The sequence below is a fragment of the Enoplosus armatus genome, chromosome 11 (genome assembly GCF_043641665.1).
Source record: "Enoplosus armatus isolate fEnoArm2 chromosome 11, fEnoArm2.hap1, whole genome shotgun sequence".
Lineage (NCBI taxonomy): Eukaryota > Metazoa > Chordata > Actinopteri > Centrarchiformes > Enoplosidae > Enoplosus > Enoplosus armatus.
In genome coordinates this window covers 23,053,600-23,067,806 of record NC_092190.1, presented here as the reverse complement: position 1 = coordinate 23,067,806, position 14,207 = coordinate 23,053,600, and the positions used below count along the sequence as shown (strand labels likewise).

General features: G+C 45.8%; 1 protein-coding gene across 1 annotated transcript in view; it reads left to right on the top strand.

The window, feature by feature from the left end:
* gli2a (GLI family zinc finger 2a) overlaps positions 1-11,832 on the top strand; it is a 74,401-nt gene extending 62,569 nt beyond the window's left edge. Inside the window, exons 7-15 of the mRNA XM_070914241.1 lie at positions 241-439; positions 1,728-1,838; positions 2,499-2,639; positions 4,565-4,714; positions 6,390-6,554; positions 7,451-7,732; positions 8,896-9,262; positions 9,491-10,573; positions 10,631-11,832. Of these exons, the coding sequence (XP_070770342.1) occupies positions 241-439; positions 1,728-1,838; positions 2,499-2,639; positions 4,565-4,714; positions 6,390-6,554; positions 7,451-7,732; positions 8,896-9,262; positions 9,491-10,573; positions 10,631-11,802 (3,670 nt within the window). The 3' untranslated portion in view covers positions 11,803-11,832. The remainder of the gene's footprint in view (positions 1-240; positions 440-1,727; positions 1,839-2,498; positions 2,640-4,564; positions 4,715-6,389; positions 6,555-7,450; positions 7,733-8,895; positions 9,263-9,490; positions 10,574-10,630) is intronic.
* The last annotated feature ends 2,375 nt before the right edge of the window (positions 11,833-14,207 follow it).

The following is a 14,207-nucleotide window of genomic DNA, read 5'->3' as shown; positions in this document are numbered from 1 at the left end:
ATTGTTGTCTAAAAACTATTAAAGGCACATCAGTGACCCAGACCGTTGCTAGCTTACACTTGGCGTCGCTGGGCAGTGAGGACTCATGTGGCCAAAACGGGACATTTTGGTGCAAATGAGTTGGAATTCTTTCAAACGTGACTACCAGTGTGGGTGTCCTCTTTGAATATCAGCCCCTAGAAACGTTTTCATTCATATTTTCCCATGAGTTAACTCCTCTCCCTTTTTGCTCTCCCTCAGCCCCTCGTTCAGCTTCCCTCACCCCATCAACCCGGTGGCGTACCAGCAGCTGTTGTCCCAGCAGAGGGGCCTCAACGCCTTCGGGCACACGCCTCCCCTCATTCAGCCGCCGCCGTCCTCTTTCTCTGCTCGCCAGCACCCCCTGACCGCTTCACCTATGTCCACCTCCCACAACAGCTCCAACTCCGAGGCAAACCAGGTAGGAATGGGAGCATTTGTAGCCTTGAATGTTACACTCACTTACCCAGAATTGTAATTTTATATGCGATCAACTAGTCGATGTAGCCTAAATGTACTTTGAATTAAGTTTTATTTTGTAAATTGTCTCAGGTTGGAAATATGCAGGAGGTTCCCTCCCAGTTCCATCTGTCTTACCTCTTACTGTCTGCTCTGCGTCTCTTTATCAGCCCACTGTTTACACCACAGCCACTCGTAATGTAAACTTCCCACTCAGTGAATCACTCAGCTCCGGCTGCTATCAGCTGCCCCCAGCTCTGTTTCAGCACGGTGTCCACTGACACACACCGAGACCATCCAAGAGTATATATTTGCACCTTTTTCGCACAAACACAAACAAAGACACACCCCCCCATTCGCACACACACACACACACACACACACACACACACACACACGCGCGCGCAAACGCCCATTCGGCTTCATTTCAGCAGTGATCAGAACCATATTTCCCTCTTGGTTTTCAGCCAAGTGAATGAATCATCGAGGCCCCCAGAAATGCTGAACTGCGCTGTAGCGTCTGGGTGGGATTAGGAGACCCCCCCCTTCATTATCGGACCCCCGCCAATGAACCACAATATACACACACATGCACAATAATTCATCAGCTGCTTTACATTTGAAATCTTTCTTTTCGTCTCCATTAGAGCTGTAACAGGCCTCGTCTTTGTCTTTCTGTCGTCTTCAGAATCTGTTGGCAGATCAAAGCGCCCCCCCAACACAACCCCCAACCCTGCCGCCTTCCCCTTCTGTACCGAGGGTAATAACTCCTCTTCTTTCATATTTCCTTGCGGCTTTGGTGATCATAAAGCAGTCTAAACTGTTTAGTCTCGGCGGCGGGTCTTAGTCTGACTTATGGGTCCCGGTGCCTGGCGCAACCAGGACTCCACACATCTCTTTGCAGCGGACTATCGAGCCAAAAACAATTGCGTAGTATCTCTGTGAGTCTGTTATCTGATTCCCCTACGCCACTCCCTGTGGCGACTGTGAGCAGTTGTGGCAACTGAGTGGAATCTGGCGGTTTAATAAATGAAGTGGATGGTTAAATTCATGGGAGAGTGAGTGGGAGGGTTAATGGACGGGTAGGTTGGTATGTGTTAGGATTAATGGAATGATTCACTGATGGATTATGAATAAGTGGGTTGTCTGGTCAGTCGATGGGTGTTTGGATAAATGGTGCCTCATTTTCTGCTTCAAAAAGTCACATCGGCCTCTCTTCTACCCTGTCTCTGTTCTTATCTGTCCTTCAGAATGCCAGTGGAGACCCAGCAGTGAGTAGCACAGTCAACCCATTGACCACCAAGAGGTCAAAGGTTAAGACTGAAGCAGAGGGTCCACTGCCCATCTCACCATCCTCTCAGGTGAGAGAATCAAAAATCAGTGGGCATTAGTGGAGAATCTGAAATCCTGAAAAACAAAAGACAAATGCAACATTAGATATTAGTTTTAGGTTGCACTTAGCGATGCTAATTTTGATTTTTCTTTTTCTGACCGATAGCCGACCCTCGTTAACCAATCATGAACCATTAACTGTTAAAATGTACTATTTAGATTGGACGAATGTCTGTGACCCATTAAAAACAAATTATTTTTATATGTGCAATAGCAGCTCAAACGACCTCAACAGAACATGAGGATTCACACGTCGACACGTCATTTTTTTTGCAATTTAGCTATCTCTGTCACAGTTTCAGCCATTCACAGAGGGAAAATGGTCCCCTCTTTAGCTGCAGTTGCTCATTTGGCTCGAATTGATTATTGGTAGCGAATAAAAATGCAGCTTTAATCAGTGGTGTTGTCACGCATTGCGATCAAGCAACAACTCGTTAGGATTGAGAAACAGATAAGATAAGAGAGATGCAAAACAGTACAGAAGGCTTCTGTAACGTATTGACCACAGATTCAGGTGAAAGACTGTGTTTGCATGTTTTTATTCTGGTCATTTATACGCCTCAGTGGATACACACATCTGTACCGTTTGTTACCCCCCTTTCTGACAAAGCGCTGTCCCCTTTCTCCAGGACCACGGTGGGGGGATCTTGGACCTGAGTGAGGATCTGGATAAAGACGAGTGCAAACAGGAGCCCGAGGCCATATATGAGACCAACTGCCACTGGGAGGGCTGTACCAAGGAATATGACACCCAGGACCAACTTGTCCATGTGAGTGACTTGGCTTGGTGTCCGAATGCCTGAATGACAGACTCCGCAGCACTTTTTTTATTACGGCCCGTAGACCCCTATAAAATCACTGGGAAAACACAAACCTTGTCCAGTGGCAAGTCTTTGGCAGACATGTTTCGTCTTGCTATTCTGGACGCCATCATTAACGTTTGTAGTTTCCTTTGCTGTGGTGAAAGCAAATCCCAAACGATGCCATCAGAGCCGCTGCCTTTTGTTGTCCAGAAAGTGAAAAGTTCAAGCAACTCTTCTGCTACTCATTAAATCCATGCTGATTGAGTCCGGTCCGAAAGCTGTCCAGTAACTGATCCTTTCCTGTTGGGGTGACACGCGCAGCGTTAATGAGCCTGCGGGCTCTCGTCAAATTCAAGCCTGAGCCCTGCAGCTGTGCCCCCCTTCCCCACCAACCCCCAGCCCCGTGACCCCTAACCCTTAACCTCTCGCTCCCAGCAACACCCCCCAACCCCTGAAGCCCAGAGGGCTGGCCATAAATCCATCGTCATGCCAGAAGCTCTGGAACCTCAGAGCAGTGGTGGGAGGGGCACGTGTCATGTCCACAGACCCAGAGACTGACGGGAGGTGGCGGGGGGCGAACGGGTTGCTATGGGCTGCAACAAGCCAGGACCAGAGTTACCTTTAAGAACTTTCGCTCCAACTCCAGCTCCCCTAGCCGCCAACTCTGTGAGAGCTTGCCAGGATTAGTTAGTAGGCTAGCGGAGGATCTGCGGCGGTTTGTTCTCAGATGTGGATGGACAGTGTGAGGCCAACACATTCTTAAATCCTCACAGGACCGTGGGGTTTTAAAAGGTCTCTGCCTTCTATCAACTTCATAAAAACCCACAAGAAATCCAGGGGTGTAATAGCCATTGTTTCCTGCAAAAAAACCAAAAAAGTCCTGACAGCATCTCCCTAAGCACATTCAGGGTTTCACACACGGTTCTCACAATATCAGCAAAAAGAAAACACACACCTGTGGGTTTTTCTGGCTTCTGCTTAACCAAAGTAATCCTGTTTCACAAACCCCCAAGATGATGGATTCACAGCTGTGTGTAACCTGAAAATAGAGGCCTCCGCTTGTTTCCATTCCTCCTCCTTCACCCAAAATAGATCGCAGCAGAATCGCCAACCGCTGGGCTTTTCTTCGCTGGCGGAGAAGTGGCCACATAAGTGGACCACTGTGGGCCTGGATGTCCTCAGGAAATGAGGTGGTTCCTCTGGGTGTGGGGATATTTGCGTGTGGTGCACAGGACGAGAGTCTTTAAGCGCAGCTGTTCAGAAACATTGTGTGTTTGATCAAACCTGTTGTGGTCTGAGGGCACAATCAAGAATGAAATACATGCTGGAATTACACAAAGATGTAGAATTTTGCAGTGTAGACGGATCATTTAAATTTCACATTTAGTTAAATTTTTCTGGAACTGTTAGTCCAGCTAATATAAAATGTAAGTTAAAGTCACACAGGAAACATCGTGTGTTCCCCCACTGACTTCCTGATCACTTTTACTGGGATCTGAGGAAGTTCCTCTTCCTTGTGAAACTAACAGGGAGAGAGAGACACACACACACACACACACACACACACACACACACGCCTGAAAAAACAGACACAGCGCTTTACTAGTTTTTGTCTCCTGTTGACAGATGCATAATAACTGTCAGCCATAATGGATGGCACCGTCACTCACAATGTGTGTGTGTGTGTGTGTGTGTGTGTGTGTGTGTGTGTGTGTGTGTGTGTGTGTGTGTGTGTGTGTGTGTGTGGACACATGAAAGAGGGAGAATCTTCTGGTGGGAAAAAAACAAGAATTTGCTGACTCGTTTTTAGTAACACACACACGCTCACACACACTTAACATTGCCTCGCCGCCTGTATCACAGACGTAACGTTATGATTCCATTTCTAACAGCACATCAACAACGACCACATCCACGGTGAGAAGAAGGAGTTCGTGTGTCGCTGGGAGGAGTGTTCCCGGGAGCAGAAGCCCTTCAAGGCTCAGTACATGCTGGTGGTCCACATGAGGCGTCACACCGGGGAGAAGCCGCATAAATGCACAGTAAGAACCTGGTACTAGTAAAACACTGTAGTGAACTGTCGGTGACTGAGCGCAGGACCGTCTGGCTCGCTGGCTGATTCACCCGCTGACTGGCTGCTGTATTCAAATCAGCGTAGCATTGCCTTTCCATGTAGTTGGACGACTCGCGAGAGACGGATAACCAAAGCAGCAGAGGCCGGAATATCCTGACTTTTAGTAAAAAAAAACTTAAGCCTCCATGAGTGTCCACGTGGTCCAATCTCCACGCCCCCGGTTTGTAGCGGAGGCTTTTTGTTATAGATCGGAAGCCTCTGAGCCCCAAGCTGAGGCAACGCTGATGACATCAAAATGACTTGACAAAGCGCCTCCAGAGCCACAGTAGACATCAACTAGACAACTGTTTTCACAGACTGTGTCGCGCTCTGGCAGTAGACTGGACTAAATTGATCTTCATGTGTAAAATCTGTGGCGTGAAAAATGTTTTAATGACCACGAGCGAGCGAGTGTGATTTGGGATCACTACGCTGACTAATTTGGGATTTGGTAGGTGGTGGTGTCTATGAGACGTGACGGTAGGGTAATGTGTAGGATTTACTGTATAAGCATGAAATGTAACATGCCACGCAGAAATATTTATTCTTATTTCTTATTATGTCATAAAAATAAATTCTGCTATCTTTAAATTATTGTAAAAAAAATATCACAAAGGACACAAGTATATTTTTTGTGTGCTTGTTTACAAGCAATCTGATTTTCAATATATTGCTTAATCTGCGCTGCATAAGTGCCATGTGGCTAAAGGCCTGAGGTATGAAGGAGTGTTTGAGAAAACACCCACACTTTTAACAGTTAACTGACTGGTCAACTGGTTCACCAACTTTTCCCTATGATCAAAAAAGAAAAAAAATGTTCATGTGATTTTCTTTGTTCTTATAGCTCAAGTGATTTCTTCCATGTTGATAAAATCGTGAGGGTTTTTATTGAAGCCTTCATTTGCTGTGTGAAGATCAAATTGAGGGCCTGTTTGCTTGGCTTCAAAGCCGGCTCACAGGCTCTTGTGAATGCATTAAAACAGATGACTGGTGAGTGAGAGAGCGAAGAAAGCTGATTGACGGCATAGGCGCGTAATTAAAATCTGCAGACAAGCAGGGGGCCATGGGTCCTTATTAAGACCACACTGTATACGCCCTGCGCAAATCCCACGTGCATCTTCTCATAACACTCCTTCACTCTCGTCTTTTAAGGGAGAATCTTCGGACTTTCATATCCTATTTCTGAGCTGGTCTAATTTTATTCTCTTTTCATTTCAAAGCCAATTACGTTCACAATGGCTGCTCAGAAGGAATATCAAATTATAGCTTGTACAGTACAAGTGAATACAAAGGCTAAAGACAGACTTCTCCTTGTCTCAGCAAAGCACACCAGACAAAGAGCCCTACCACACCTCACACTTAGTTGAGATATTTCACATAATAGCCCTTTTTACCAAAGTGTAGCGCTGCTTTGCTTTTGTGTGGCATGCCACAGTAGGTGGGCACGAGTCCAAGAGTAGATTACATATGAAAACTGAAACATGCAGAGCTTTGTTGTTGTTGTTGTTGTTGTTGTTGCCCGGCTCTTTTTTCTACCCAGCTGCAGACAAAATAATACTGCAGCCAGGCAGTCCGTCTCACTGTCTGTCGCTGTCTCTCTGCAGTTTGAGGGCTGCTCGAAAGCTTATTCTCGCCTGGAAAACCTCAAGACCCACCTCAGGTCCCACACCGGGGAGAAGCCGTATGTGTGTGAACACGAAGGCTGCAACAAGGCCTTCTCCAACGCCTCAGACCGGGCCAAGCACCAGAACCGCACACACTCGAATGAGGTACGTTCACGCACACACGTCGATCAACTGACTTACTCATTTCATGCATTTGAGCCACCATCAGCTTCGTGTTCAGCGTACTCTGAAACTGACGTGAAGGGGGACCCAGTATGCTTTTTCGTACCAGGTTTTCAGAGGGAAAACCAGGAAACTTTTTCTCCATAAAATGATCGACTTTCACCAAAATCGGTGTATAAAGTTGTGTGTTTTTGTACAGTAATCAGTGAGGCCCAGTCCCCTCAAACACTCCTCTCCGGTGGCATCTATCGTTGTGGTCTGATAAACACTAAATTCATCACACTCAGTGCCCGATATCGCTATTTTCCAAGCGAAGTTAATGTAGCTGTCATATGCCGTCGAGCACACCGGCAAGAGGATGAGGCGGTGCTCAGGGCTCAGAGACGTCTCCCTGCCCCTCCGTAGGCTTCCGGGAAGTTGGCCAATCAGAATAAAGTGGGCTTTTATGGAGGAGAGCCTTAAAGAGACAAAACAGCTTGTTTCAGACAGAGGGTGAACTGAGGGGCTGCATAAAGGGCCAGTATAAGATAAAAAAAAGGACTCATTTGATCTGTGAATCATGCAAAGCTGCTCTAGTAGAGTCCCAGAATAGAAATATAGAGCTGTAAATGAGCATAATGGGTCCCCTTTAATCATTACAATGTCCATAAAGAGGCTGATATTACTGCTTTATGCAAGATTTGATTGGCTGAAATAGGGGAAATAGGAGTTATTACCCCTAGTACAGAGGGGAAGGTGGCAAGGTCGGGTTGTGGAGGGGGGTGCAAGGGTATTATTTTTTCTCAAAGGACAAGTGATTTACAGAGTAGATATGTATCCTGCAACACACACAAAAAATGCAATTTAATTTCATTTGGGCCTTAAATCCCTCTCTGCAGAAACCATATGTGTGTAAGATCCCGGGCTGTACCAAGCGCTACACGGACCCCAGCTCTCTCAGGAAGCATGTTAAGACAGTCCACGGACCCGAAGCCCACGTCACCAAGAAACAACGAAGCGACGTACCTCCCAGACAGCAGCCACCCAAAGGCAACGGGGAGAATGAGGCGAACTCCAAGCTCGGTGCGAGAGGCGTGGACGGCAAGATGGAGGCCAACAGCACCTCTAGAGGAGTGGAAGACTGCCTACAAGTCAAGTCTATCAAGACCGAGAACTCTATGGTGGGTCCTGATCAATCAAAACAGCCACGCAAACCTCTTTTATAGCTCACAAAAAAAATGTGCGCGCAAGATTTGATTTAAACTCTTAAACTGGGGTTTTGATTGACTGCACCTTAAAGGAAATGCACCACTTTCCGCACTCCAAGTGATCAATCTCACCTGTTAATATAAAAAGGTCGTACTGCATGGCTTTGTATGTTTAGGAAACAACAAAGAGAAGGACACACTTATTTTCTTACTGTTTTCCACTTTACTAACATTGCTCTGAGGTGAAATGTTAACTGCCGGTACTGCCTGCATCCTTCCTAACTCACCTCTCTGGTTGTTGCTTGAACTTGCTTCTCTCAAGTTAACCTTCCTTATGGACAGACTTCACTGAGGTGAGCACTCAAACTGTCTCTCTGTCTTGTTCCAAGTCAGCATGGGAGATGTGCGAATGTGTCCTCATGTTTCACGCTACATCGTTGCATTCTTGCATGATGTAAAATGTCCTCTTTGCATGATTATCCATTTTGACAATCTAAAAAATGCTCCTTTGTATGTGGGATGCACACATATGCATGTATGGAGACACACACACTACCATTAAACCGGCAGTAGCCTCACTGGCAGTAGCCTCTGCTGTCGGCGGATGATAAAAGTCATTGTCACATTAATATTCAAAGGCTGGGACTGTTTTAGCATGTCTGCTGAACAAATAGTGCCAGCATCTAGCTGTGATCAAGACTTTAGTCCATTTTCGTTTGAATTACTGTCGCCGTTGTGCTGGTTTGTTGCTCACAGAACTCATCTATTATCCACTTGTTTTCTTGTTGTAAATAAATCAAAGTCATCTATAATTAATGAGATTATTGAATTATAGGCCTTCATTAGTTATTACAAAACACCATTACAATCAGAATTTTTTAACTGTGGTAATTATTTAATATTGAAGAATACATAATGGAGTTCTCTGAACTTGGCATGAGACTACAGCTTTTATTATTTTCAAATTTCTTGTCTTTTTTTTTTTTTTTTTTTACCAATTTTGTTAAATAGAAAATTGCTGTCATTTTGTCAGAATGTGGAAATATAAACAAAGTACCACAGTCATTTATAATAAAGTTTCTATAGTTTTGATTTGTTACACTTACATCAAGTTCCTCCCCGCTGTCCTCCTCCAGACATATCAGTCCAGTCCTGGCGGCCACTCGTCATGTAGCAGTGAGCCGTCGCCTCTAAGCAGCGCCAACAACAACGACAGTGGGGTGGAGATGGCCATGCACAGCGGGGGCAGCTTCGGGGACCTAAGTGCACAGGATGAGTGCCCCATGGTTGACTCCACTGTTCCCGCTGGGGGTCAGCAGGCTGGGATGGGGCTTCAGTTGAGGAAAGCCATGGGTCATGGTGGCGCGGTCACCATCAAGCTGGAGAACATCAAGAAGGAAAGGCTGAAGACCGTGAGGGACTCCTGCCCCTGGGTCAACTCTGCACCACAGCCACTGCAGGGCCAACGCAACAGCATGAAGCTGCCTCCCATACCTGCAGTCGGTAAGTGTGGAAGGTTTAGGAAATCTGCTTTTTTATTCATGTATTCATCATTTTTTGAGTCCTTTCCTGTGTTATGATGCAAGATGGCTGAATAGCATTATGTTTTAGCCAAAACAACCAAATACCGTACAGCAATGGTCACTCTATAACCGTAAATTACCTCAAAAAACCTCAAAAATTTTACATTAGTGTGTGTTATTTTATAATAATGTCCCTTGTGTCTGCCAGGTTCCCTGTTGGAGAGCTCCAATGTGATGAGTAACTTAAGCGGTTCGTACCCTGGTCAACGCATGGGTGACCTGTCTTCATGTGAAGTAACACTGCTGAACCAGCTGAATGAGCGCCGTGACAGCACCACCAGCACCATCAGCTCAGCTTACACCATGAGTCGGCGCTCCTCCGGTATTTCCCCCTGCTATTCCAGCCGCCGCTCCAGTGAGGCGTCCCAGTTTGGCGCCAACCGCCACAACAATATCAGTTCGGCCGACTCCTATGACCCAATCTCCACTGATCTGTCTCGCCGCTCCAGCGAGGCCAGCCAGTGTGGAGGTGGTGGTGGGGTCAGTGGCGGAGGAGGTCTCCCAAGCCTCCTTAGTCTGACACCAGCTCAGCATTATCGTCTCAAGGCAAAGTATGCTGCTGCCATTGGTGGAGCTCCACCTACTCCTCTGCCCAATATGGATCGAATGAGCCTGAGGACCCGCATGGCGCTCTACAGTGACTCCCAGGAAGGCTCGTTGCACCCATTCCATCAGCCACCCTCTGGAACTGTGCCTCGGCGATGCAGTGATATTGGATACGGCACACAGAGCATGATGCCCCATGAGGTACCCAGCAACCTTCCACGCCGTGCCAGTGACCCAGTACGTCGTCCCACACTGGACCCTCTCTCCTTTCCAAGGGTCCAGCGCTATAACAGCATGAACAGCATGAACCCCATGAATGGTACGTCAGCTGAACGCCACCAGGCACTGGCTATGCAGGGCTACACTCGCTCTGATGGCAGCCTGCAACGCTACCCATTCGCCCCTAGACCACCCAGCATTTCTGAGAATGTAGCCATGGAGAACATGGCAGTAGATGGGATGATGATTGGGGGGGAGCAGAGTGGGGAGGATGATATGGTGCTTCCAGATGATGTGGTGCAGTACCTCAGGTCCCAGAATTCTGGCCCTTCAGGTCACAACTCGGGGCGAGTGGACTACCATTCCAACAATCAGGCTCAGGGCTACCAGACAGGCATGCCCCCACCAGCATCATTTTATGCGCAGAGGAGGATGGCCATGGTGGATCCTACCATGACTCAGTCTGGTCAGGACATGCAATCCTGCCATATGGGTCCAGGTGGCTCCCGGCAGCCCTTCTCAGCACCATCGGACAGCATGAACAAGAATAACATGCCGGTGCAATGGAATGAGGTGAGCTCAGGGACTGTGGACACCACAACCAAGCTCTCCAAACAACCACAGCATTCTCCAAGGGGGAACCTAGCTGTTGTTGAGCAGAGGCACAATTTTGGTTCCCTCCCGGGACAAGGACAAGGCCTGGGCAGCAACCATCAGGTAGTGCCTATGAGTCAGAATATGTCTATGCAGGGGTATGTGAACCACAACAGCCAGAGGCTGATGAACATCTCCCACCAGCAGCATCAACAACAGAGGCAATGCAACAATGTGAACTTTAGTGAGCAAATGAGTCCTCAGCAAGGGTTTGGCCAAGAGGCAATCCCAAATTCGATATCTGGGAGCACTAGCGTGAGACCTACCAGGAACAGTATGGCAGAACCAGAACTGCAAAGTTACGGAGCAAGGACACAGGCTGATGGGTATTCTCATGTGAACCAAGTGGATCAGCAGCAAAATTACAGTGTTCTCTCCCAGCACCAGCACAATATCCATAATGGAGGCAGAGGAATGTTACAACCCAGGCCTCCCACAGAGCCCAAGTCTATTACCAGACAACACACAGGGTCTAGCATGATGCAACCGAGCCGAATACCCAAGTCATCTGATTTGAGCCCCAGTCGTGGTACTGGCACCTCAGAGGCAAGCCCAAAGAGGCCCAATGGGTCGGCAGCCCACAACAGCTCTGAAAATCCGAACTCTGCTGTTTTCTACACAGGTCAGATTCATGTGTTTGAGCCAACTTCTGTCAGCTTTGAGGCCCCCATGTCCCCCTGTGCCAGCCAGGCTCCTGTCAGCAACACCACTGCTGCAGCCAACATGGCCTCACCAGGAGTCAACCAGGTCTCGAGCAGTACGGTGGATTCTTCCACTGGTGGATCTGGTGGCACAGAGCATGCCCAGATCGACTTTGACACAATGCTAGATGATGGGGACCACTCCAGTTTAATGTCAGGCACCCTGAGTCCTGGCCTTCTGCAGAGCCTCTCCCAGAATTCCTCACGTCTCACCACCCCCCGCAACTCTGTCACCCTCGCGTCTGTACCTGCAGGGATTGGCAACATGGCCATCGGTGACATGAACTCTATGCTCACAGCCTTGGCTGAAGAAAGCAAGTTCCTCAACATGATAAGCTGAGAGCAATCAAACACCTCATCATCCATCCAGTCTTAATAATTTCTACATCAGGAATATATGAACTACACAAGAAAGCACTGATTGAACAATGCAAAACTGGCTATTTCATACTTTTTTTCCCCTCATTGTCCATAGTAATATGCTTATCTTGTAATATTTGCTTCAGATTATAATATGTTACATTAAAAATGTAATAGTAAGTATAGCTAGGGTTAAGGACAATTTTCTGTCATTATTTGTTTAAAAGCCATACATTTTACCCTCAAATATATGATAGCCCAGGGTATATAAACGCATCTTCAAACAATTGCCATTCAGTATTTGCTAGCCCTTTACAAAGTGGTGTACTGAAAGCAGTTCACATAGTACCTTGCTGAGGACATCAAGGTCGAGTGTCTGAGTAAGACATGAAAACGCTGTTACCAGGAAATGGACACGATATGTAGATAACAGATAATATTTTCTCATGAAGACCTTTATGTGTATAGATTATACTGTATGGTACCTGCTTTAAGTTATGCTACAGACTTCTGATGTTTAAACTAGGGCTGTCAAAGGTACAGAAACATATGAACACCTACTATTAATTCAAAAAGGATAATGAATGAATCCTTAATTAGATTTTTTTTTTTATTGACATCAGTTACATTTTTGTTTTTTTGCTTTTTTCTTTGTGCTAACCATGTGGATTGCAAAAAATATTCTCACAAGGCTAAGCTACAGTTTGCTGTACTTGTTTTATGTGTTCAATACAATATGCAAGATAAGTGAAGAGACTAGCGGTGCTAACCGGGAACACACACTGTAAAAAATGGCTCAGAAGGACAGACATAGCAACATATGTCTTTTTTTTTTTGCAGGCAAATTATCACAGAAGTACGGTGTGTTTAGCTTAAACTTCACCGCCATACAGGTGCTTAAAGCACTGAGGTTAATGAACATCCAACAAAAAAAACAAGCATGCATAAACTGATATATGTCTATTATGAAAAAACATTAACTGCTATTGCAGTTTATACAGTATATGCACTTAATTCAACTATCTTGCAGCATAAGGAATAAGCAAAGAAGTGCTATTGTAGCAACCTGTCTTGTGTACAATGTTGTATTGCTGGGTTTCATTGCCACCTAGACTTTGGAACAAAGGTTATTTGTGATTCTGAGCAAATTTTTCTTACGTTAAATGTAGCGAAAGTGTACGTTTTTTCTGAAATTTCACGAAATTCAAAGTGCAAATAATACTGTTCGACCTACTGATCAATTTACAAAATTAAGAATTTGACAGCCCTAGTTTAAAAGACATGGTTGTACAATATTATGATCCGCAGATACTAAGTGCTTTTTGATGATGGTCTGAGCTCTTGGGGATGGTACTGTAAAATCAGATTTCCTTCTTTGCCCCCTGGATCAGAGGCATTAACTCTCCATGGTCCCATTTCACAAGGGTAAATGATTGAAAAGGACAAGGATATGCCTCTGTGTTAGTCCATCAGGGCACACGAACCCCTGTGTTTGATGAGGAGCATTCTCTGAAAGAATATACAAGTACCTCTGTGTGTTCTCAGTAGAGATCCACTCCTAATTAACACATTCATACCACCCCCCTTCGCTGCACCCCATGCTTCCCCTGGGCTCTGGATGAACTGTAGAGAGTCCAGGAGAGGACACAGACTTTGATAATTAAATCCTGTTTCGGACAGGATTGGCGAACTAGCCCTCAGTTTTATTGTGTTTGCTGAATTTCTAAGTAGCCTTTACAATGTTTGTGTGTATGCTACCATTCACTTTTACTATGCTCAGTGTGTGTGGGTTTGTGCGAGTGTGTGTATATAGCTTTTGTACATTTCAAATAAACTATCTCCTCTTTTTCTGTTTAAGTCCCAGCGTTGTGTCTTCTTTGATATAACATGGTCGGAGGCCCCTGGAGGCCACATGAAAGTGGGGCTAGTGTGCTACAAGTGAAATTACATTTGGCATGTTCGCAAGACTGCTGTCGAGTACATCTCTAAGGGCAAACACCAGTATACTCACTGTATGAAGGCTGCACACACATGAAGAGGAGTCTGAGCACCACGTTTTAATGAAGTCAAGCAACAGATATTAGTGCAAACAACCTTGATTTGAAAAGATGGTACTAGCACTGCACATACACATATTTTCAAATGAATGCACAAACCAAACCATGAAGTGAAAAGTTTGACTATTTTTCATATTTTCTCCGGGGGGGGGGGGGCAATGCTGGAGTCAAATAATTTCTGTCCATTTCAAAACGGGACCATAATTGCAGGTAACCTCTTTACTGTACCTTCATGTGTGATCAATAAGTGGCAGTTATTAAAGGAATAATTCATTCATCAACATGGTTTAGCATAGTAGTCATTACACATCTTTAAATAACTGCAATA